General features: G+C 44.9%; 1 protein-coding gene across 3 annotated transcripts in view; it reads right to left on the reverse strand.

The window, feature by feature from the left end:
- The window catches only part of SMYD4 (SET and MYND domain containing 4), a 45,851-nt gene that overhangs the window by 7,747 nt on the left and 13,449 nt on the right, over window positions 1-24,655 (reverse strand). For 2 of the 3 annotated variants that reach the window (XM_064378103.1, XM_064378105.1), the window contains exons 2-5: window positions 24,424-24,568; window positions 17,609-17,698; window positions 13,310-14,468; window positions 19-201 (exon numbers count right to left, since the gene is read on the reverse strand). In XM_064378103.1, the coding sequence (XP_064234173.1) occupies window positions 19-201; window positions 13,310-14,468; window positions 17,609-17,698; window positions 24,424-24,568 (1,577 nt within the window). The remainder of the gene's footprint in view (window positions 1-18; window positions 202-13,309; window positions 14,469-17,608; window positions 17,699-24,423; window positions 24,569-24,655) is intronic. The other variant, XM_064378104.1, reaches the window with a different exon arrangement.

The raw sequence follows: 24,655 nt of genomic DNA on the forward strand, positions 1-24,655 counted from the left end.
TGCAGAGGCACGGCTCACCGTAGCAGTGGAGAATCTCTTGCCCCTTTCCAATCCGCTGTGATGCCCGGATGGTGGCGACGGTGCTGATGAAGGACACGCTGGTGTTGGGGCTGCAGGAGTGGTTCAGGAGGCTGACGACAGGGAAGATGCCCGTGGCCAGGCGCACCTGCCTGCTGCTGGTAACGATGCCCTCTTTAGATCCTGAAAGGGCAAGAGGAAAGGAAAGACGTGTCAGGACGGGAGCCCTGGCCTTGCCGTCTGTTCCTCACACGAGGAGCTGGGCAGTAGGCCTGCAGCTCATCTGAGTCACGGCTCCACAGCTGGGTCCAGCAGAAATCAGATGGAACATGCCTCACAGCAAGCTCCAGTCCCCAGGAAGTCAAGTGATGTGCACAGGAAGTTCACTGGAGTCCTGGGACCTAACGGCGGTGTCTCTACACCACGAAACAGCCAATGATGAGAACTTATAAAAAAGTAACAAAAAAGGAATGATCAGTAGGGGGCATTCTAGATAGTTTCCTAATGTTCATGAGGGAAGAACACAGAAACCACAGCACCTGTTGAGGCTTCTTCCCAAAGACTTTTCTAGTCAAGGGCTTTGTTTATCGGGTCTTTGGTTGGTTAATAGAACAAGTGACCTAGTTACCACCCTGAACTTGATACCTTGAAGCAGGCCAGGCACCAAGGCTCATGCCTGTCATTCTGAGGCTCAGGCAGAAGGATTGCTTGAGCTCAGGAGTTCAAGACCAGTCTGGAGAACATAGCTAGATCTGGTCTCTACAAAAAAAAAACTTTTTTTTGAGACGGAGTCTTGCTCTGTTACTCAGGCTGGAGCACAGTGGTGCAGTCTTGGCTCACTGCAACCTCCGCCTCCCGGTTTCAAGCGATTCTTCCGCCTCAGCCTCCCAAGTAGCTGGGACTACAGGTGCGTGCCAAACACTCGGCTAATTTTTGTATTTTTAGTAGAGACGGGGTTTCACCATGTTGGCCAGGATGGTCTCGATCTCTTGACCTCATGATCCACCCGCCTCGGCCTCCCAAAGTGCTGGGATTACAGGCATGAGCCACCGTGCCCGGCCCAAAAAATTTTTTTAAAGTTAGCCAGCAGTGTGGTGCACACTTGTAATCCCAGCTACTCAGGAGGCTGAGGTGGCAGGATCCACTGAGCCTGGAAGTGCGAGGCTGCAGTGAGCCACGATCACATCACTGCACTCTAGCCTGGGTGACAGAGCAGGCCATCTGAAAAAATAAGTAAATAAAATAAAAAAAAAAGTTTTACTGGCCAGGTGTGGTGGCTCACACCTGTAATCCCAGCACTTTGGGAGGCCGAGGCAGGTGGATCACCTGTGGTCAGGAGTTTGAGACCAGCCTAATATGGTGAAACCTTGTCTCTATTTAAAAAAAAAGAAAGAAAGAAAGAAAAAAAAAGTTTTACTATATTTGTAACATTTCTCTCTCTTTTTCTTTTTTGGTCTTTTCAGGCCCATAGTAGTTTACTTTAAAATTTTGTTCATTTCCAAAAAGAAAACATGGTGGCTAAGTAGCATTTTAAAAGTACACCTGTAACATTTCACTTAGCCAAAGGCGTTCCCTGTGCCGGTTTTTGTCAAAGCCACCTGTCCTAGGAGTATATACAGCAAAGATAACCCTGGGCATACAGAAACACTTAAATTATGTTCAGTAGCCTCAGTTTAAGCCTGAGGAAAACCGTGTTTCCAACAAAATAGGTTGGAAGATAAACGATACCAGTATTTAAAAGAAAACATTAAGTTCTCTGGAAAACTAGAAAACCATCAAATAATCGTGGTATCACTGAATATATACCAGGAATCTTAAAAAAAAAACCCACTCACCAGGCTGGGGGCCGTGGCTCATGCCTATAATCCGGCACTTTAGGAGGCTGAGGCAGGCAGATCACCTGAGGTCAGAAGCTTAAGACTAGCCTGGCCAAAATGGCAAAACCCTGTCTGTACTAAAAATACAAAAATTAGCTGGGCATGGTGGCATTCAGCTGTAGTCCCAGCTACTTGGGAGGCTGAGATACGAGAATTGCTTGAACCTGGGAGGCAGAGGTTGCAGTGACCCAAGATCACACCACTGCACTCCAGCCCGGGCAACAGAGCAAAACTCTGTCTCACAAAACAAAATAAACAAACAAAAAACCAAATTCACCAAAGAAATAAATAGGTCTAGGTACAAATGTAATAAAGAAAATACTATGAACCATCATGTGAAAATGTTTTATAGGCCAGGTGCGGTGGCTCACACCTGTAATCCTAGCACTTTGGGAGGTTGAGGCAGGTGGATCACTTGAGGTCAAGAGTTTGAGACCAGCCTGGCCAACATGGTGAAACCTCGTCTCTACTCAAAATATAAACTTAGCTGAGCATGGTGGTGTGCACCGGTAATCTCAGCTACTTGGGAGGCTGAGGCTGGAGAATCGCTTAAAACTGGGAAGCAAAGGTTGCAGTGGTAAGATCGCACCACTGCAGTCTAGCGTGGGTGACACAGTGAGACTCTGTCCCTCCTCCCCCAAAAAGAAAATGTTTTATGAAGAGAAACATTAAATACAGGAAAAAAGTCTCTCTGCGGGCAATTCTACTCTCTGTTGCTAAGGAGAACAAGTAAATACATTTCACAGGGAATCCAAATGACTCAATTCTAGTTAATAATTCTACAAATTGTATTAAAATCTTCCGTCAGAGCTTCTCCGAAGTGCCTTGCTGATTTTTGTTTCTTCTTCTCACCTCGTCCAATGCCCACCTTCTGGCACATGTGCTAATGAGCAGTGAAAATGCTCAAAGGCAGGCGGCAGGAAGGAGCCGTTCAGGGCATGAGGAGCTTGTAGTCTGAATAATCAGCCTCTGCATAATTAAAAGTGGACTTGCATTGCCAAGTACTGATAACTGGCAATCTATATCAGAACTGTTGCTAAAATCTTCCAGAGAAGGATGATCACAATAGAGTGAGTAATGTCAGCTCTGTGAATTATTTATAGATTAGCCTCTGACAGAAGTAGGCCCAGGAACTGTGTGGGCATTTATGTCAGAGCTGAGTATCTCTCTATTTCTAAAAAATTAAGTATTGATTTTTAAAAATTACTCAATATTTTGCATTAATCATCTATTCATAGAGATAATAGAAAGTGAGAATATGTACATACTTCATCAACCAAATTTAATCTGTGACATTTTGTATTAAAATAAAGAGGGAGTGACGCTGTACCAGAATGGAACCTTGCTAATATCCCTAGTGCATTTAAACTGGGATTCAAGTAACGAAGAAAAGACTCATTCACGATACTTCCAGAATAGACATACTCAGCTGTATATTTTGCACCATGAGAAGTCTGAGGCTGCGTCCGATCAAGGACTCAAACTGAAGGCAGATTCCTTCGTTGTGGAAGAGTGAAAGCAAAGGGCGGTGAACTGATGTGCAGGGAAGAGGACACAGAACCCCATACGGCCTTATCATGACCCGAACCCGGACACATCACGAATGTGCATTCCTACTGAGAGGACCACACGGGTCAAGGTCTAGAAAACCATCCGTGGCCAGTTCTGTCCCTTGAGATGAGCCCTAGTGAGAGGTTTCTGGGGAACTTTGATTAAATAGGATCTATGCAAAGATAATAACACACATTTTTATAGGTTTTTGTCAAAGTCTATCCTAGTTAACGCTTTAATCCTTCGTCTGTGCTACTAATGAAACAGCTGCTAATGAAATTCAATGAGAACACTAAATTGGGAGGTACTGGAACCCCAAAGAAATAATAAAAAGGGATATAACAAGATTAGAAATATGAGCAGACTGAAACAAAATTAGATGAAATTCAAAAACGAGAGTGAACACTGCTGGTGGGCACCTAACAGTAGAACTTTCCTGGAGGGCGATTTTGCAATATGAATCAAATGCCTTAAAAATGTTCATAGAAAAATACTCTTATCATTTGAATTATCTTTATTATTAAAAAAACAAATTGAGGCTGAGTGTAGTGGCTTATGCCTGTAATCCCAGCACATTGGGAGTCAGGGGCGGGAGGATCGCTTGAGCCCAGGAGTTCGAAGTTACGGTGAGCTATGATCACCCCACTGCACTCCAGCCTGAGAGACAGAGCAAGACCCTGTCTCTAAAAGCAAGCAAACAAACAACTCATTGAAATTACAAAAGGAATACGTGGTAGTCAGAAAAAAATTTAAAAACTGAACCTTACAGAGAAAATGATAGTCACTTGTAATCCATCAGGCACATATAAATTTTGTCTTTAAATCCTAACCTAAAATGCATTTTAGAATTAAAAATACAGGCAGGGTGCAGTGGGTCACCCCTGTAATCCCAGCACCTTGGGAGGCTGAGGCAGGAGGATCACTTGAGCTCAAGAGTTTGAGACCAGCCTGGGCAATTTGGCAAAACCCCATCTCTACAAAATATAGAAAAGTTAGCCCGGTGTGGTGGTACACACCTGAGCCCAGCTACTCGGGTGGCTGAGGAGGGAGGATCACTTCAACTCTGGTGGTTGAGGCTTCAGTGGGCTGAGATCACACCACTGCACTCCAGCCTGGGCAACAGAGAGACCCTGTCTCAAAAAATAAAAACAAAATCAACAAAACAACTCTGCTGCTGTGATAGGCCAACAACGGTGTCTTAATTACTAGAGAAAGGTTACAGGGTGGCCGTTTTTATTTATCACTATCTACTTTGATACAGGCTTGCTCATGTGTACTTTTTTTTTTTTTTGAGATGGAATCTCTGTCCCCCAGGCTGAAGTGCAATGGCGTCGTCTTGGCTCACTGGAACCTCTGCCTCCCAGGTTCAAGTGATTCTCCTGCCTGAGCCTCCTGAGTAGCTGGGACTACAGGCGTGTGCCACCACACCCAGCTAATTTTTGTACTTTTAGTAGAGACGGGGTTTCACTATGTTGGCCAGGCTGCTCTTGAACTCCTGACCTTGTGATCCGCCCACCATGACCTCCCAAAGTTCGGGGATTACAGGTGTGAGCCACAGCGCCTGGTCTCATGTGTAACTTTTAACAGCCGTATTAAAATATAATCCATCTACCATAAAATTCACTTGTTTTAATGTACAATTCAACGCTCTTTCGGGGGAATTTACACAACCCAGTTTTAGATTTTCATCACGATGCATGTTTTTATTTTTATCTTATTTTTCAGACAGGGTCTCACTCTGTTGCCCAGGCTGTAGTGCAATGGGGGTGATCTCGGCTCACTGCAGCCTCTACCTCCTGGTCCCAAGCCATGCTCCCATCTCAGACTCCCAAGTAGCTGGGACCACAAGTGCGCACTGCCACGCCCAACTAATTTTTGTAGCCACAGAGTTTAACTGTGTTGCACAGGCTGGTCTCTAACTCCTGGGCTCAAGTAATCCTCCAGCCTTGGCCTTCCAAAGTGCTGGGGTTACAGGTGTGAGCCACTGAGCCTGGCCGCTATGCGTATTTTTAAAAGCTGACTTTAAGAGCTGTGTTGTTGCTAGAGATGTTCCGTTATTTTGTCCACTGACATCTTAATTTTTGTTTGAGCTTTTTTTTGGCAGGGAGAGTTGTTAAAACAACAATAATTTTATTTGTTCACAATTCTGTACGCTGGCAGTTTTGGCTCAGCTCCGGGGAATGTTTTTTGCTGCTGGCTTTGCCTGGGGCTTATTCACGTGACTACATTCCTCTGGCACGTGGTCTTTTCTCCTCCAGGAAGCCAGCCCAGGCTTGTTCACATGGCCACACTATCATTCCACGAAGGTGACTGTGGAGGCAACTACGGCTTAGACTCAAAAGTTACATAACATCAATTCTGTCTACTGGCCAAAGTGAGTTCCAGAGCCAGCCCAGACTCCAAGGAGGGGGAAAAAAACTCCGCTTCTTGGCTGGGCGCAGTGGCTCACGCCTATAATCCCAGCACTTTGGGAGGCCGAGGCGGGTGGATTACGAGGTCAAGAGATCGAGACCATCGTGGTCAACAAGGTGAAACCCTGTCTCTACTAAAAATACAAAAATTAGCTGGGCATGGTGGCGTGCGCCTGTAGTCCCAGCTACCCGGGAGGCTGAGGCAGGAGAATTGCTTAAACCCAGGAGGTGGAGGTTGCGGTGAGCCAAGATCGCGCCATTGCACTCCAGTCTGGGTAACAACAGTGAAACTCCGTCTCAAAAAACTCCGCTTCTTGACAAGAGAAGCAGCAATGTCAAGCTGCAAAGAGTCAACTTACAGGGATGGGGGAAGCTGGGGTCATGTTTGCAAAGTCTTCCCCAGAGGCTCCGAGGCTTATCCAGTCTTGTCATGTCCATGACGATACTGACATACACAGAGGTTCAGGAGATTAGGTCTTCTGCCTCTCAGTCCAATGTTTTCAATTCTTGGGTCTTTTTTTTTTGTTTGTTTTGTTTTTGAGACGCAGTTTTTCACTCTTGTTGCCCGGGATGGAGTACAGTGGCATGATCTCAGCTCACTGTAACCTTTGCCTCCCACTTCAGGTGATTTTCCTGCCTCAGCCTCCCAAGTAGCTGGGATTACAGGCACATGCCACCACGCCTGACTAAGTTTTGTATTTTTAGTAGATGGAGTTTCACCATGTTGGCCGGGCTGGTCTCAAACTCCTGACTTCAGGTGATCCACCCGCCTCAGCCTCCTAAAGTGCAATGTTTTCAATTCCTGCAAGGCCCTCTTTCACCTACATCCTTTATCTTTTTTTTTCTTTTCTTTTCTGAGACGGAGTTTCGCTCTTGTTGTCTAGGGCTGGAGTGCAGTGGTGCAATCTCGGCTCACTGCAACTTCTGTCTCCCCAGCTCAAGCTATTCTCCTGCCTCAGCCTCCCGAGCAGCTGGGATTACAGGTGCCCGCCACCATGCCTGGCTAATTTTGTATTTTTAGTAGAGATGGGGTTTCTCCCTGTTGGTCAGGCTGGTCTCGAACTCCTGACCTCAGGTGATCCGACCTCCTCGGCCTTCCAAAGTGCTGGGATTACAGGTGTGAGCCACCGGGTCCAGCCTCATCTATATCCTTTATCTTCTTAACCAATTATGGTGTTCTTGATATTTGGTACGTAATTAGCTAAATCTGGCTCTCTTTTAATTACCTAAATTTGATATTATATAGTATTTTAAAAGCCTCTCCTGCCCTAAGACTATACAAACGTTCACTTAACTTTATCCAGATAACTGATGGTTTAATTCTGAAACAGTGAAGTTTTTAATGATTTGAAAAAAGACTCATCCTTTTCGGGGGCTGTCATCAGTTTCAAGTTGTTTTTAAGTTTGTAGCTTTAATGCTGGTATGAAATCTGACAGTACCAAGACCTTTCACTTCTCTTAAAAAAAAAAAAGCTATTCTCACCCATTTATTCAATATGAACTTTAGAACGTCATCAAGTTCCACAAAAACTCAATTGTGATTCCGTTTGAAATGGTATTAGATTGATTAGGTTAATGCAGGGAAACCTCAAGTTTGCAGTCTTCCTGTTAAGAATACGGCATGCCTCTCTGGTTATCTAGGCCTTTGTTCACATCCCTCCAAATTAAAATACCTATGCATTTCTGGGAGAAACTCTACTTGGTCCTTCAATAAACTGCTGGGTGTGATATGGCAGTGATTTATACGGGGTTTCTACATCTATATTCAAAAGTGAGACTGGACTCTAGTTTTTATTATTGGCTTTCTAAAGTGAGTGGGAAGGAGTTCTAGGTGTCCCCACCCCTGGAACAGTTTACACAGTGTAGAAATGAGCTGTTCTTTCGTTTGCTGTTGCTCCCCATGGTGGGGTCTTAAACTCCAGGGCTCAAAGCATTCCTCCTGCCTCAGCCTTTGATTTTTTTTTTTAAGTGTCTTGCTCTGTTGCCCAGGCTAGAGTGCAATGGTGCGATCTCAGCTCACTGCAACTTCCACCTTCCAGGTTCAAGTGATTCTGATGTCCCAGCCTCCCTAGTAGCTGAGATTACAGGCACCTGCCACCACATGCGGCTAATTTTTATATTTTTAGTAGAGATGGGTTTCACCATGTTGGCCAGGCTAGTCTCAAACTGCTGACCTCAGGTGATCCGCCTGCCTCGGCCTCCTAAAGTGCTGGGATTACAGGCGTGAGCCACTGGGCCTAGCGTTTTGAGACAGGGTCTCACTCTGCTACCCAGGATAGAGTGCACTGGTGCCATCGTAGCTCACTGCAGCCTTGCTTCTGGCTCTACCAATCTTCCCACCTCAGCTTCCTGAGCTGCTGAGACCACAGGTGTGTGCCACCATGCCTAGCTAATTTTTGTAGAGATGGGCTCTTGCTGTGTTGCCCAGACTGGTCTCCAACTCCTGGGCTCAAGCGATTCTCCCACCCCAGCCTTCCAAAGTGCTGGGATTATAGGCATGAGTCACTGTGCTTGGCTTTGATCTGTTCTTCAGAGATGGTTGTTTCTTTCTTTTTTTTTTTTGAATTATGGTTAAATATGTACCCTAAAGGTTTTAAAGAATTCAGGCCGGGTGCGGTGGCTCATGCCTGTAATCCCAGCACTTTGGGCGGCCGAGGCAGGCAGATCACGAGGTCAGGAGTTCAAGACGAGCCTGGCCAACATGGTGAAACCCCATCTCTACTAAAAATACAAAAATTAGCTGGGCATGGTAGCACGTGCCTGTAATCCCAGCTACTCGGGAGGCTGAGGCAGGAGAATTGCTTGAACTGGGACCTGGGAGGCAGAGGTTACAGTGAGCCGATATCGCTCCACTGCACTTCAGCCTGGGTTACAGAGCGAGACTCCGTCTCTCAAAAAAAGAAAAAAAAAGTTTTAAAGAATTCACATGGAAACAAATAGGTCTGCCTTATTTTTATGGAAATATTTTGGTAACTTGACTCTTCTACAATTGCTAGTTTTTTGAAGTGTTTTCCTCCTTCTGGGACAATTTACACAATTTTTTTTTTTAACAAACAGGGTCTCACTACATTGCCTAAGCTGGTCTCAAACTCCTGGACTCATGCACTTCTCTCACCTTGGCCTTCCAAAGTGGTGGGATTACAGGAGTGATCCCCCGTGCCTGGCTCTTTTTTTTTTTTTAAATTCCAAGAGGGGATCTTGCTCTGATACTCAGGCTGGGGTCCAGGGGCATGATCATAGCTCACTGCAGCCAAACTCAGGCTCAAGCCATCCTCCCTAGTCAACCTCCTGAGTAGCTGAGACTACAGATGCATAACACAGTGACTGGATTCTTTATTTTACGTTTTATAGAGATGGGGGTCTCACTCTGTTGCCCAGATTAATCTCAAACTCGTAGCTTCAAGCGATCCTCCCTTCTCAACTCCCAAGGTATTGGGATTACAGGTGTGAGCCATAGTGCCTGGCTTTTTTTTTTAAGATGGAATCCCGCTGTGTCGCCCAGGCTGGAGTGCAATGGTGTGATATAGGCTCATTGCAACTTCCGGCAATTCTCCTGTCTCAGCCTCCCAAGCAGATGGGACTATAGGTGTGCGCCATCACGCCCAGCTAATTTTTGCATTTTTAGTAATGACTGGGTTTTGCCATGTTGGTCAGGCTTGTCTTGAACTCCTGCCCTCATGATCCACCTGCCTTGGCCTCCCAAAGTGCTTGGATTATAGATGTGAGCCACTGTACCAGGCCCTATTAAGTATTTTAAACGCAAGACATGGAATTAAGAGTTGGTAACTTTCTGCCCTTTAATCTGGAAGCCCCATATATTATGTTCAGAAAAACGAAATAAGTATATTAAAAAATGCAAGTGAATGTGCCCAAAGGAAAACATAATTCTGGAAAAACACTCAACAGCTGCATTTTAGAAGGTAGCAATGGCTCAAAGAAACAGGAGGGCAGAGAACACAGACTAACTTGAAACATGATTTAGTAGTATCAGGGGACGAGGCCAGTTCTATTTTTGGATGTTCTATGTGCTTCAGGATGGGGAAGAGAATCTTGGCCAAAACATGTCTAGCAAGATACCTATATACCATATAACTTGCCTGCCGAAGTAAAATTACACATAAAAATACACACAAAAATAGGTTGACAAATTCTAGATTACCTAATGTGAGAAGATCAAATGAGCTAAACATGTATAGTTAAGTCACATTTAATATTAATCTGTCTATAAAAACTCGGTTTAGCTAGCACCTGGTTTCTTCCCTCTCAAGAGAGTCAACCGAAAAAATCAGGAAAAGTATAATGAACAGATTGAGTCAAAAAGCATTTTCTGTTAAAATGAAGCTCATACAAAGAAATACTGCAAATGCCACTTTTCTAATAATAGTTGTATCTGCTGTCAGTAGTCACACTGGAGATGTCACATTGGATCAAGATTCTGGCACACCCAACCTTCCCGTCTATCTTAAGTCACATTATCTACAGACTCCAGCTCAGGAAAGTGGGGCTAAGCCGGCGGGTCTGTTTAGAGGTGGTCCCTTGATCAAAGCACAGGCAATATGTAGGCAGGCAGCTTATGGTGCAGCGTGGGGTGGAAGGCTGTGCTGGGCTGGATTCCTCTCTTGGAAATTTAGAAGAATGAGAAATATGTGTCAGTTGGAAAGAGAAGACAGAGAGTAGCTCAGTGAGTTAAGTGTCTGATACCTGGCTGGGTGCAGCAGCTCATGCCTGCAGTCTTGGCACTTTGGGAGGCTGAGGCGGGCAGATCACGAGGTCAGGAGTTCGAGACCAGCCTGGTTGACATGGTGAAATCCCATCTTTACTAAAAGTACAAAAATTAGCTGGACGTGGTGGTGCGTGCCTGTAATCCCAGCTACTCGGGAGGCTGAGGCAGGAGAATCGCTTGAACCCAGTAGATGGAGGTTGCAGTGAGCCAAGATCACGCTACTGCACTCCAGCCTGGGTAACAGAGCAACACTCCATCTCAAAAAAAAAAAAAAAAAGGAAAAAAAAGCCAGGCACAGTGGCTCACGTCTGTAATCCCAGCACTTTGGACTTCGGGAGGCTTAGGCAGGCAGATCACCTGAGGTTGAGAATTTGAGATCAGCCTGACTAACATGGAGAAACCCTGTCTCTACTAAAAATACAAAATTATCCGGGCGTGGTGGCACATGCCTGTAATGCCAGCTACTCGGGAGGCTGAGGCAGGAGAATTGCTTGGACCTGGGAGGCGGAGGTTACAGCGAGCCGAGATTGCTCCATTGCACTCCGACCCTGGGCAACAAGAGCGAAACTCTGTCTCAAAAAGAAAAAAAGTTTGATACGTTACTGAGCTACAGGCCCTCTTCTTTCTGTTAACTCTTATTTCTGCCCTCCCTAAGGAAAAACTATACAGCTTTCTCTGGATTCTTGTGCGTGTACCTGTTTTTTCTTGAGACAGTGTTTCGCCCAGGCTGGAGTGCAGTGGTGCAATCTTGGCCACTCACTGCCACCTTTGCCTCCTGGGCTAAAGTGATTCTCCTGCCTCAGCTTCCTGGGTTTGACCGATTCTCCTGCCTTAGCCTCTCAGGTAGCTGGGACTACAGGCGCACACCACTGTACTCGGCTAATGTTTGTATTTTGTCATGTTGCCCAGGCTGGTCTTGAATTCCTGACCTCAGGTGATCTGCCCACCTCAGCCTTCTGAAGTGCTGGGATTACAGGCGTGAGCCACTGTGCCAGGCCTCTTGTATATGTATCCTTATAACAAACTTTCTATTACTATTTACTTAAGACAGTTTTCCTTCATAACCAAAAAATTTCAGGTCAGGTGTGGTGGCTCATGCCTGTACTTCCAACACTCGGGAAGGCTAAGGTGGGAGAACTGCTTGAGCCCAAGGGTTTAAGACCAGCCTGGGCCACACAGCAAGTCTCTATCTCTATTAAAAAAAAATTTAAGGGCCGGGCGTGGTGGCTCAAGCCTGTAATCCCAGCACTTTGGGAGGCCGAGGCGGGTGGATCACGAGGTCAAGAGATCGAGACCATCCTGGTCAACATGGTGAAACCCCGTCTCTACTAATACAAAAAAAATTAGCTGGGCATGGTGGCGCGTGCCTGTAATCCCAGCTACTCAGGAGGCTGAGGCAGGAGAATTGCCTGAACCCAGGAGGCGGAGGTTGCGGTGAGCCGAGATTGCGCCATTGCACTCCAGCCTGGGTAACAAGAGCGAAACTCCGTCTCAAAAAAAAAAAAAAAAATTTAAGGCCCAGTGAGGTAGCTCACACCTGTAATCCCAGCACTTTGGGAGGCCAAGGCAGGCGGATCACTCAAAGTCTGGACTTTGAGACCAGTCTGACCAATACGGTGAAACCCTGTCTCTACTGAAAATACAAAATTAGCCAGGCATGGTGGTACATGCCTGTAATCCCAGCTACTCGAGAGGCTGAGGCAGGAGAATTGCTTGAACCCATGAGGTGAAGGCTGCGGTGAGCTGAGATGGTGCCATTGCACTCCAGCCTAGGTGACAAGAGAGAAACTCCACCTCAAAAAAAAATTTTTTTTTAAAGCCTGGCAGCGGTGGCTCATGTGTGTAATCTTAGCACTTTGGGAGGCAAACGAGGGTGGACTGCCTGAAGCCAGAAGTTCGAGTTCCACTTAGCCAATATGGCAAAACCCTATCTCTACTAAAAACACAAAAAAATTAGCCAGGTGTGGTGGCGCATGACTGTAATCATAGCTACTTGGGAGGCTGAGGCACGAGAATCGTTTGAACCTGAGAGGTGGAAGTTACAGTGAGCTGAGATTGCACCACTGCATTCCAGCCTGGGAGACAAAGAAAGACTCTGTCTCAAAAAAATAAATTAAAAAATTTTTTTTTCAGTAATATGGACTTTTAAAATAATTTTTACAAACACAGCTTTAAACAACTCTGTAGTTAGCTGGGATAAAACTATACTCATTTTACAGATGAGAAAACCAAGGCAGAATGGTATCCAAATTATTATTATTTTTTGAGACGGGGTCAAAAAAACCCTCAGTTGTCGCCAAGCTGGAATGCAGTGGTGCTATCTAGGCTCACTGCAACCTCTGCCTCCCAGGTTCAAGATATCCTCCTGCCTCACCCTCCCGAGTAGCTTGGACTACAGGCACGCACCACCATGCTCAGCTAATTTTTTTTTTTTTTTTTGGTATTTTTAGTAGAGACGGGGTTTTACCATGTTGGCTAGGATGGTCTCGACCTCTGGACCTCATGATCCACCCACCTCAGCCTCTCAAAGTGCTGGGATTACAGGCATGAGCCACCGTACCCGGCTGGTCATATAGCTTCTTAACGTCATAATAAACAAGGCAGCTTAGTGACCCCCTCAGCTCATTGATTTGTTTGAATCCTACTCTTTTCCTTTGCAATTCTTTCTTCTCGAACACCGGCTCCATCAAGACTAATACTGTCAGCAGGCACGTCAGTTTGCCTCTTACCTGTGTGCTGTATGGTGGTTATTGCCTGGGCGTTACACTGTAGCTGGAGCATGTGTCGGAGCATCACCACGCCCCAAACAGTCACATCTGGACACAACTCAGGCGCCGTTGCTGCCTTCAGCTGGGAGGAGTTCGCACCTGTTGTGACAGTCTGGAAACTGGCTGCTTCTAGCTGCCTGCACAATGCAGAAACACAGAGTGCACAGAGGAATTTGTGCTCTGGGGTATGGTTTTCAGTATGGGGCAAAAGGTTGAAGACAGCCTGATAATTACTTTCATACTTCCCATTAACATCGCATCCAGGAATTGGGGTCTCAATGATTTTGCCATTTTTCTCAATCTCCCCTAGGCCAGAATTAAGTGTCTTAACCCAACTGCTGCTTTCAGGTAAACAGATGTCCTTATTACTAACCTCATCGTAAAGCTTCCTGATTTTGCTAACATCCTCAAATCCCACCAAAAGAGTCAACCTCAGGGCAGTGTGGCAAAACACACCCAGTGTGAGAAGCAGCCCACCTAGAGGACATTCTATCCTATGGTAGAGCTCCCAGGCCTGCTGCAAACACTCTTGGCTGCAATACTTGGCATAGCTGCATCCATCACAGGGAACTGTGGCCAAAGTGTGCTTCAAGCATCGGTGACAGTAGAGGTCCCCAATGGTAACTCTGGTGTCCCATTTGCTGTCTAGGCTGTGATGCAGTGGTGGCAGTTCTCCTGGGTTAAGAACACTCACGAAAGCATCCTCCTTCACCAGGAGCTCTCCTGGGAGAATCTCTCTTGTGGCGACGAGATACCGACCTTTAAAAGGATCCATGCATAAGCTGACAGATGATGAGGCATTGGAAAGTTGTTTATTCTCTTCTCTTAGGTCCACACCCTCAAGGGTTTTGGCTAGAGCTGCCGGGAAGGTTTCTGTGAGATTCTCCTTTTCTTGTACTTTCATTTTCAGATGATGGAGGTTTTTCTGCACACTCTGAGAGGGGAAATCTGCTAGGGTTGGGCTGGCAGTGAAGTTCCTTTCAAGATCACTGATGGTCTGGCGCGCCTCCTGTAGTCTCCCCAGGGCCACCAGACATTCTGCTTTACGTAACATTATCTTGGGTTGCAATCTTTCTGGATACCCATGCGTCTGTGCTCTAATAATGTCTTTAAGGCACATCTGAAAACAGAAAGAAAATCCCAAAATGTTCTTCTTTAGAAAAAAAGAAAAAGAAGAAAAAAAAAAATCCCCAAATGACCATTGGTCCCTATTCTTCAATGTTTACTAAAAATGTTTCCAAAAACCTACAGGAAAGTTAAGCATTATTAAAAATGGAACAACTACAACCATGTGCTTTTAAATATATTTATGTGATCTTTTGAGTGCTTAGCAATACTTGTTGAAGATATTGTTATGCTTAATGTTCTTATTAAATATTTCTATTTTTAAGGGAAAAAAAAGTCTTTTGGATAGAATTATAGTATAATGACTAAGAGGCAGGTTTTGAGGCCAAGCAGACCTGCACTCAAATACACTCTGCCTCTTACTAGCCACATGATCTTGTGCAATTGACTTAATTTCTCAGTGTCTTAATTTTATCTAAAGAACAGTGATAATAATATCTCACAGGGTTGTTTTAAGGACAAAATGAAATAATATATCTAACGTGGCAAAAGGAGTACCTGGAATACAGTATGTGCTCAATTGTGGGTAACCGCCCATATAGGCACCGAGGAATGAGAGCTAAGCAGAACCCTGGCACAGTTGGGGCTTGAGGAATATCTCACTTTATAGTGTTACTACTCAGCTATTTCCTTTTATATAATCCTTTATACAATCATATATTAGTTTATAGAAATAGGGCTTGAAGAATTCCTTTATATAATCCTCTATATATAATCATATATTAGTTGATAGTATGAGTGCCTAAAGAATATTTCCCTACATATATACCTATAATTATATCTTAGTTCATAATCAGAGGAATGCTTAGAGTGGACACAGTACAGAGCATGAATTAAGGAATAAGCAGCTTATAATTGGAGGAATGCCTAGAGCAAACACAGTACAGAGCATGATTTAAGGGAAAACAGTTACACCAGGACACGAATCCATGGCCCAGGCGGCAGTGTTCAGTATCGTAAAGATACCTGCTGTATGGCAGGCTTGGGGCAAGAGCCACTCCTCCTGATAAAGGAGTTGTAGGACCTTGCTCCAGTTCTTGTGGAGGGCTGCCCTCAGACCGACAATCCACCTTGGTGACTGTGAACTTTATCAGCTCTTGCTACTGTGCTGCTTGAAAAGCATCTTCCCATAGAAGCCATTGGAAGCTGCCAGAAGGTGGCGGTAACCTTGACAGCTCTGTCACTGCTATGTGACTTAAAGCATCCTCCTATAAATCTTCTTAGAAGTAGTTTGCCCATAGATAGAAGTATTGCACACTGCACCCTCTTCACTGCGCACGGCCCACCTTCAAGCCTCAGTGACCTAATGGGGGTGGACCCCTTACTGCACACGGTCCTTGCCTTTGTGGGAAAGGGCCCTTTGCTGCGCACTGTCCACCTCCTGGCCTAGGTGACCTAATGGGGGTGGACCCCATGTTTTACTGCTCACGACCCTTTCACTATCCTTAAAGATGATTTCACTTACTGCCCTGCCCCCTAACCTATACACAATAAATACTCATGCTTCTGGACATTCGGGGCCACACCTGACTCCGCTTATAGGTGGCGTGGCCCCCTGAGCCCAGCTGCATTTTTCTTATACTTCTGTGTCCTGTCTCTTTATTTCTCGGATCCTGTGCCTCAGCACAGCATAAGGCTCACCCCACGACCCTGTGGGCACTCAGCCCTACATCGGGCTCCCAACGCGCCCTACACTCAATAAATGGTAATCATTATTAGAAGAGGGAAAACATCTGGGCATGGTGGGCTCACACCTGTAATCCCAGCATTATGGGAGACCGAGCGGGGAGAGGATCACTTGAGTCCAGGAGTTCGAGACCAGCCTGGGCAACATAGGCAAGACCCTGGGCTCTACAAAAAAATTACAGAATTAGCCAGGCCTGGCGGCACTCCCCTGTAGTGCTAGCTACTCAGGAGGCTAAGGCAGGAAGATTGCTTGAGCCCAGGAGTTCGAGGTTACAGTCAGCTGTGATCAAGTCACTGCACTCCAGCCTGGGTGACAGAGACCTTGTCTTAAAAAAAAGGAAAACAGAAACAATCAATACAGAAAAGTTGTAAAGGGTTAAATGTTTCACAAGTTCTTCTTCCTAATCACTGGCCTCGGTAGTCCAGGACTTTCTTGCTTAGGATCTACAGTTAGATCCCTACTCTTCTCTTTTACTCTACAGGCAAGTGTGGACTTCTTACTATTCCAATAGTCCTCAACTCTAGGATGTAATTTGAATTTTGTAGAAATCTGAAACAGATGTATCAAAATGGCATTTTAGAGCTTGTCCTTAGACCTCTCTACTATAAATTGCAGATGCCTCAGAGGTAACTTCCTAAAACATTAATCTGATCTTGGTCACTTCCTGTTTTAAAAATTCCACAGACACAGTCCTCCACTTTTTTTCTGTTGCCACAATAGGGGATGAGAAGAATGCCATGCATAGAAAACCCACCTCACGGGCACACACAGGCATTTCAAGTTAGCTTCCACTTTCCACTCATGACACTTATTAAGGCTGAACTATATTACTACAGGGAAAATCTTAAACATACTCTAGTTAAAGAAGCAAACAGTATACTTTGCAAACACTTGGAGCCTGAAGTATTAGCAGCAGTATATATCACAGCTGATCTTGACACTGAGCACTGCTGACCTACTGGATACGGTCCATATGCCCATGGAATGTCCCATAGCTCTTTTCTTTCTTTTTTTTTTTTGAGACAGTCTTCTGTTGCCCAAGCTGGAGTGTAGTGGCATGATCTCTGCTCACCGTAACCTCCACCTCCCGGGTTCAAGCGATTCTCCTGCATCAGCCTCCTGCGTAGCTGGGACTTACAGGGGCCTGCCACCACACCAGGCTAATTTTTATCCCTGTATTTTTAGTAGAGACGGGGTTTCACCATGTTGGCCAGGCTGGTCTCCAACTCCTGCCCTCAGGTGATCCGCTCACCTCAACTCCACAATGTGCTGGGATCACAGGTGTGGGCCCCTGGCCCGAGTTTAGGTAGATATTAATGTGCTTCCAATTCAACCAGTTGCAGCAGGACCTATTTTAGTGTTCTCAGGAAGAAGCAGAGACGAAGGTCTAGTCCTCCAGTGAAGGCCCTAGAATCCTCTCCAATCACACCAGGCATCCTCACACTCACCTCGTATTGACCCAGGTGGAAGAGGGCTGCCGAGCGGTTAGCGTAACACAGTGACATGTCCTCAGTGTTAGGCCTTGAATGTGACACTCCCTGCAAAACAATGAACTGGCTGCAGGTACAAATGGAAACCAGCGTCTCTAAAGTACCTATTTCAGATACTAGGGGCTCTACTACTAAAGACTGTATGAAATTGGGGAGTTACTGACCTTCTTTGTGCACCAGCTTACCTTTCTAACCACCTGAGAGTGAAGCTGTGAAGAGCAAGTGAGGAAATAAATACTAAAAGCACATTGAAGATAGCAGTCTCAGACACAGCTTCAACCACAAACAATACCGAAGGCCAATAGAAAACTGAGGGAAGCCGGGCGCTGTGGCTCACGCCTATAATCCCAGCTCTTAGGGAGGCAGAGGCGGGAGGACAGCTTGAGCCCAGGAGTTCGAGACCTGCCTGGGCAATATAGTGAGACCCCATTCTCCACAAAAAGGAAAAAAACAAAAAGGCAAAAAAAAAAGTGTAAAAAACTGAGGGAAATATCTGCAAGCATAATATTCTACATCCTGAATATAATGAAGGGTGGGTGGCACAAATAGAAATTCACAAAAGAAGAAACACAAATAGTTATAGGAAACAAATGATTGATTCACATATGGATAGCCAAATATAAGAAAATGAACAAAAAGAAGGGAAACTAGGCTGGGCACAGTGGCTTACATCTGTAATTCCAGCACTCTGGGAGGCTGAAGCAGGCGGATCACTTGAGGCCAGAAGTTTGAGACCAGCCTGGCCAACATGACAAAACCTCGTTTCTACTTAAAATACAAAAAAATAGCAGGCTGTGGTAGTGTGCGCCTGTGATCCCAGCTACTTGGGAGGCTGAGGTATGAGAATTGCTTGAACCTAGGAGGCGGAGGTTGCATGAGCTGATATCGTGCCTAGGTGACAGAGTGAGACTCTGTCTCAAACAAACAAAAAAGAATACTTTTTTCTACCATCGAATTGGCAAAGATTAATAATAACATGGCACTCAAGTAAACGTAGGAAATACAAGGATCGTTGAATAAAAGTATTGGGGCAAGACTGGGCATGGTGGCTCACGCCTGTAATCTCAGCACTTTGGGAGGTCAAGGCAGGTGGATGACTTGGGGTCAGGAGTTTGAGACCTGCCTGGCCAATGTGACAAAACCCCATCTCTACCAAAAATACAAAAATTAGCCAGGCATGGCGGTGCACACCTGTAATGCCAGTTACACGGGTAGCTGAGGCAGAAGAATTGCTTGGACTCAGGAGGCAGAGGGTGCAGTGAGCCGAGATCACTGCACTCGGGCCTGGGCAGCAGAGTGAGACTCTGTTTCAAAAAAAAAAAAATATATATATATATATACACATATATATATGTATATGTATATAGAGAGATATAGATAAGTAGGTAGACAATGAGAAAAATAAAGTAAGTGATAAACCTTTCATTGGATAAATTGCAAATATATCAAGCTCTTAATGTAAAAAAAACGAAACTACAGGAGCACTGGAAGAAACTGTAGAAAGCATGTGAAGTCATGTTGGAAGAATCCCGAAGTATGATACAAAACCCAGAAGTCATAAAAGGTTAAGAAATTTGACCGCATGAAAACAGAAAATATCTCCACACCAAAATCCAATAAAAGCAGTATCGAGAGGCAAACACTGAACTGAAAAAAAAATATTTGCGATTCACATTACAGGCAAAGAGCTAATTTCTTTGCTTTATCAAGATTTCCCACGACAACCAATAAATCAGTAGGAAAATAAGCAATGATACAGCCAGTTCTCACAGGAAATATAAATGGCTCTTAAATATGTGAAAAAATGCTCAACCTCATATAATCAATAAAATGCAAATTAAAACTGTAGAGAGATATCATTTTTTACCTATCAGGAAAAAACAATCGATAGGACACGGAGCTGGCCAAGGAGGAGGATAATGGGCATCTCACTATGCTGTTAGTGGGAGTGTACACTCGTTTCGTAATTATGGGGAGGGCAATTGAACAATATATGCCAAAATCCTATACGTATATACATCTTATTACATATAAAATATCCACCAACCCAGCAATTTCTCTTCTAGGAATTAAACCTACAGATACAATCATTTATCCTACAGCTATATATGAAAAATGACATACATGCAAGGGTTTTTTTTTTATTTTGAGATGAAGTCTCGCTCTTATTCAACCAGGCTGGAGTGCAGTGGCATGATCTCCGCCTCCTGGATTCAAGCGATCCTACTGCCTCAGTCTCCCAAGTAGCTGGGATTACAGGCACCTACCACCACACCCAGTTTAGGTTTGTATTTTTAGTAGAGATAGGGTTTCACCGTGTTGGCCAGGCTGGTCTCGAACTCCTGACCTCAGGTGATCCACCTGCCTCAGTCTCCCAAGTGCTGGGATGACAGGCATAAGCCACTGCACCCGGCCCTGTGCAGTTTCTCATCATAGATTGTTTGAAATAGCAAACAACAGTAAACAAATGTTGATCTACAGGACATCGGTTACATAAATTATGATACATCCATTTAATAAGAATGCCATATAGCCATAATAAAGAATGAGGACACTCTTTTTTTTTTGAGACAGAGTTTCTTTCTTTCACCCAGGATAGAGTGCAGTGGCACAATCTCAGCTTACTAAAACCTCCACCCTCCAGCTGTAAGCGATTCTCCTGCCTCAGCCTCCCAGGTAGCTGGGATTACAGGGGCATGCCCCACCACGCCCAGCTAATTTTTTTATTTTCAGTAGAGACGGGGTTTCACCATGTTGGCCAGGATGGTCTCGATCTCTTCACCTCGTGATCTGCCCACCTTAGCCTCCCAAAGTGCTGTGATTACCGGAGTGAGCCACTGTGCCCGGCCCAGAGGCTCTTTATGTACTAAAACTGAATGATCTGTAAACTATTACTGGAAGTGGAAAAAGCATGGTGCTGAGCAGTACGTACAGAATGTTATCATTGATGTAAAAGCACAGTGTGTGCACAGGATGGAAGACTGCATTTCTTTACACATGCCTGGAATGTGCTCTGGAAATATATTCAACAGTGCTGGCTTATGGGAACAGAGAATAACCTGGTCAGGGGACATGAGAAGCAGACTACATTGTAAACCTTTGCACTTTTAAAATCTATATGAACAGATTCTCTACGCAAAAATAAATAGATATAATAATAAAAGTGTAATAATAACAACCAGTATTGCTTGGGAGATGGAGAAATGAATATGCCCATACTCTGCCGGAAGAGATGTTAACTAGTTCCTTCCTGGAGAACAATTCAGCATCAAGTACCAAAGGCCTTAAAAAATACATTCCTGCCCAGCAATTACCCTTCTAGGAATTTATCCTAAGCAAACAATCAGATATATACAAATATTTACATACAAAGATGCTCATTGCAGTGTTATGATCCCAAACAATCTGCCAACATCAGGAGATGTTAACTCAAGCAGTTTTTTTTCTCTGTAATGGAACACTAAGCAGCCGTAAAACATCATGTTCCAGTGGAAAATTTAATAACATGAGAAAATGGGCACAATAAATTGTCGAGGGAAAAAAGCAGGTTACCAAACAGTAAGTGCTACATTATCCCAATTTCGTAAAAGAAAAAACATTATTTTCGGAGGAAAAAGTGGCTGGATGGATGTAAGCAAAAATGTTAACAGTGCCTATCACTGGTTATGAGATTTTTTTTTACTCTTAATGCTTCTCTGTATTTTCCAAAGTAAACATATATTACTTTTACAATCAGATAAAAACAACAAATATTTTTTAAAAGCAAGAAAATAGCAGCTTTCTAGAAAATTGCAGAGTACCATAATCACCCACATACTGGCCTCATGAAATAGGAAGGCTCATCTCCCTCCACATTCAGAGCAAACCTACATTTTTTATCTGGCTTCACTTTTTATTTTCCCTGTTTTCCTTGAAGAACCTCCCATGTGATCATATTTATGATGCATATACATAAAGTTGAAGAGATTAGCTCTGAAAAAAGAACTATTAAGCCATTTATCAGTGGATCATTACACCTAATGGACTTTAATCCCTTAGCAATCACTAAAGCTTACATTATTTAGCTAGATACTTTATTATAACACTACAAAGCAGGGATTTTATCAGCTGTAGAAGCTGCTGTTGTAGGTGTGATGGTTTTTGGAAAATTAATCCCAAACTTCAAGCCCGTTCAAGTATAAATCTGTTAAAAGATTCAGAGTAGGGTGTACACCCTTCAAATAAAAAAAAAAATGTTTTTAACAGAGACAGGGCTTTGCTGTGTTGCCTAGGCTGGTCTTGAACTCCTGGGCTCAGGCAATCCTCCTGCCTCCATCTCCCAAAGTGCTGGAAGTACACATGTGAGCCAGTGCTTAGCCTACCTGTCATATTTAAACTTAGTCTTTTAATATCCAAGGTCACAGAACTGGTGCAAAAGATTGATACATTCCTGCTTTAAGCCCATAAAAATCTCTTAAAAGCTACGGAAGGAAGTTTCTCAGGGGATCCTGTTCTGGTTGACTATGAAAGCAGGACAGTAAGAGTAATATATATATTATTTTATAGATGGAGTCTTGCTATGTTGCCCAGGCTGGTCTTAAACTCCTGGGGTCAAGCAATCCTCCTGCCTCAGCCTCCCAAAGGGCTGGGATTACAAGTGTGAGCCACCGTGCCCAGCCAAGAGTAATGGATGACTGAATCTATCAAGCTAACAGTCTCATCAGACATTCAGACAAAAATGGCATAGAGTTCAACAAGAGCTGACAGACACAGGTGAGGCAGGTAAGGCAGCTCACTGCTACAAGGTATCTGAAGGAATATGGAAGCAGAAGTTTCTTGAAGAAATTCAAAATATATATATATTTTGAGGCAGGGTCTTACTCTGTCACCCAGGCCAGTGCAGTGGCATGATCACAGCACACTGAAGCCTGGAACTCCTGGGTTCAGTGATCCTCCTGAGTAGCTGGGACTGATATGGGAGGGGGGCAGGGAAGTGCTTCGTAGAGAAACGTGGGTCCCTGGCTAAGGCTTCACCCTCGGGCCCATGCCCACGAACCTAGGTGAGGACAGGTACTCCTGCCTTTGCGCCCAAATGTTGCATTTTCCAAGACCACCCTGGCCTACCACGCCCCCACCCTGGGCCTATAAAAACCCAATACCCTAGCAGGCAGACAGGCAAGCAGCTGGACGCCATTAGGAGCAGCCAACAGGCACCAGCAGGACATTGACCGGTGGGCAGAATGACACGGAGTTTGGCCAGAGCAGATGAAGAGGACTGGGCCTCAGAGTGGCTGACTCCACGGAAAAGCCATCTCCCTTCAGCTCCCCAGCCTGCTGAGAGCTACTTCTACTAAATAAAACGTTCACTCATTCTGCAAGCCCACGTGTGATCTGATTCTTCCAGTACACCAAGGCAAGAACCCAGGATACAGAAAGCCCTCTGTCCTTGCGACAAGGTAGAGGGTCTCATTGAGCTGGTTAACGCAAGCCGCCTACAGACGGCAAACTAAAAGAGCATCCCATAACACACACCCACTGGGGCTTCAGCTGGAAACACTCATCTCCGGACACTGCCATGGGGTCGGAGCCCCACAGCCTGTCCGTCTGTCTGTGCCCCTAAAGATTTGAGCAGTGGGGCACTGAAGAGGCGAACCACACCCCATTGCACACCCTGTGAGAAGGCCAAGGGAGCCTTTCCCGTTTCAGGACCGCAGATGCATGCCTCCACCAGTCAGGCTAATGCAAAACAATTTCTTTGTGGGCTGGGCATGCTGGCTCAAGCCTATAATCCCAGCACTTTGGGAGGCTGATGCAGGCGGTTCACCTGAGGTCAGGAGTTTGCAAGCAGCCTGGCTAACATGGTGAAACCTCATTTCTACTAAAAATAAAAATAATTAGCTGGGAGTAGGCCAGGCACGGTGGCTCATGCCTGTAATCCCAGCACTTTGGGAGGCTGAGGCGGGCGGATCACAAGGGTAGGAGTTCAAGACCAGCCTGACCAACATGGTGAAACCCTGTCTCTATCACCAAAAAAAAAAAAAAAAAAAAAAATTAGCCAGGAGTGGTGGCGTGCACCTCTAGTCCCAGCTACTCAGGAGGCTGAGGCAAGAGAATCATTTGAACCTGGGAGGCAGAGGTTACAGTGAGCCCAGATTGCACCATTATACTTAGCTTGGGCAAGAGAGAAAAAAAAATTTTTATGTGGAGAAGGGGTCTCCCTGTGTTGTCCAGGCTGGTCTTAAACCCCTGGCTTCAAGCGATCATCCTGACTCAGCCTCCCAAAGTGCTGGGATTACAGGTGTGAACCACTGCGCTGGGCCTATAAACTACCTTTTGTGTTAGACTATAACCATAGCAGAATTCTGCCAGGTTTCTTTTTCAAATCCATTCAATAAATTATAGACATTCAGTAAAAATATAACACTGGCTGTTAGCAATACAGCTCTATTTCCTGAAGAAATATGCATTGTTAAATCGCTGAGCTGGGCCAGGCATGGTGGCTCATGCCTGTAATCCCAGCACTTTGGGAGGCTGAGGTGGGCGAATCACCTGAAGTCAAGACCAGCCTGGCCAACATGGTGAAACCCTGTCTCTACTAAAAACACAAAAATTAGCTGGGCGTGGTGGCGCACACCTGCAATCCTAGCTACTTGGAAGACTGAGGCGGGAGGATTGCCTGAATCCAGGAGGCGGAGGTTGCAGTGAGCTAAGATCGCGCCACTGCACTCCAGCCTGGTGACAGAGCGAGACTGTGACTCAAAGAAAAATAGATTGCTGAGCTGGGAGCGTTTTACCTTAGAGTACAGCACTGCAGCTACTGTGTAATCTTTCTCCTGAAATTTTTTGTTCCCTTCTTCTCTGTAGAAAAGAGGAGCACCAAAGTCCTTTCCCACGAAGTAACCTTTAGAAAGTCTTCTTAGAAATATCTCATCCTCAGGTCTGCATGAAGAAAGAAAACAAAATAAGCAGAAATTTGTTATTTCAAGGAAAGCTTCAAACCATTGCCCTTGAAACAAGAAAGTGGGC

This window comes from Aotus nancymaae, unplaced genomic scaffold (assembly GCF_030222135.1).
Source record: "Aotus nancymaae isolate 86718 unplaced genomic scaffold, 86718_ANA_hifiasm-v0.15.2.pri h1tg000018l, whole genome shotgun sequence".
Lineage (NCBI taxonomy): Eukaryota > Metazoa > Chordata > Mammalia > Primates > Aotidae > Aotus > Aotus nancymaae.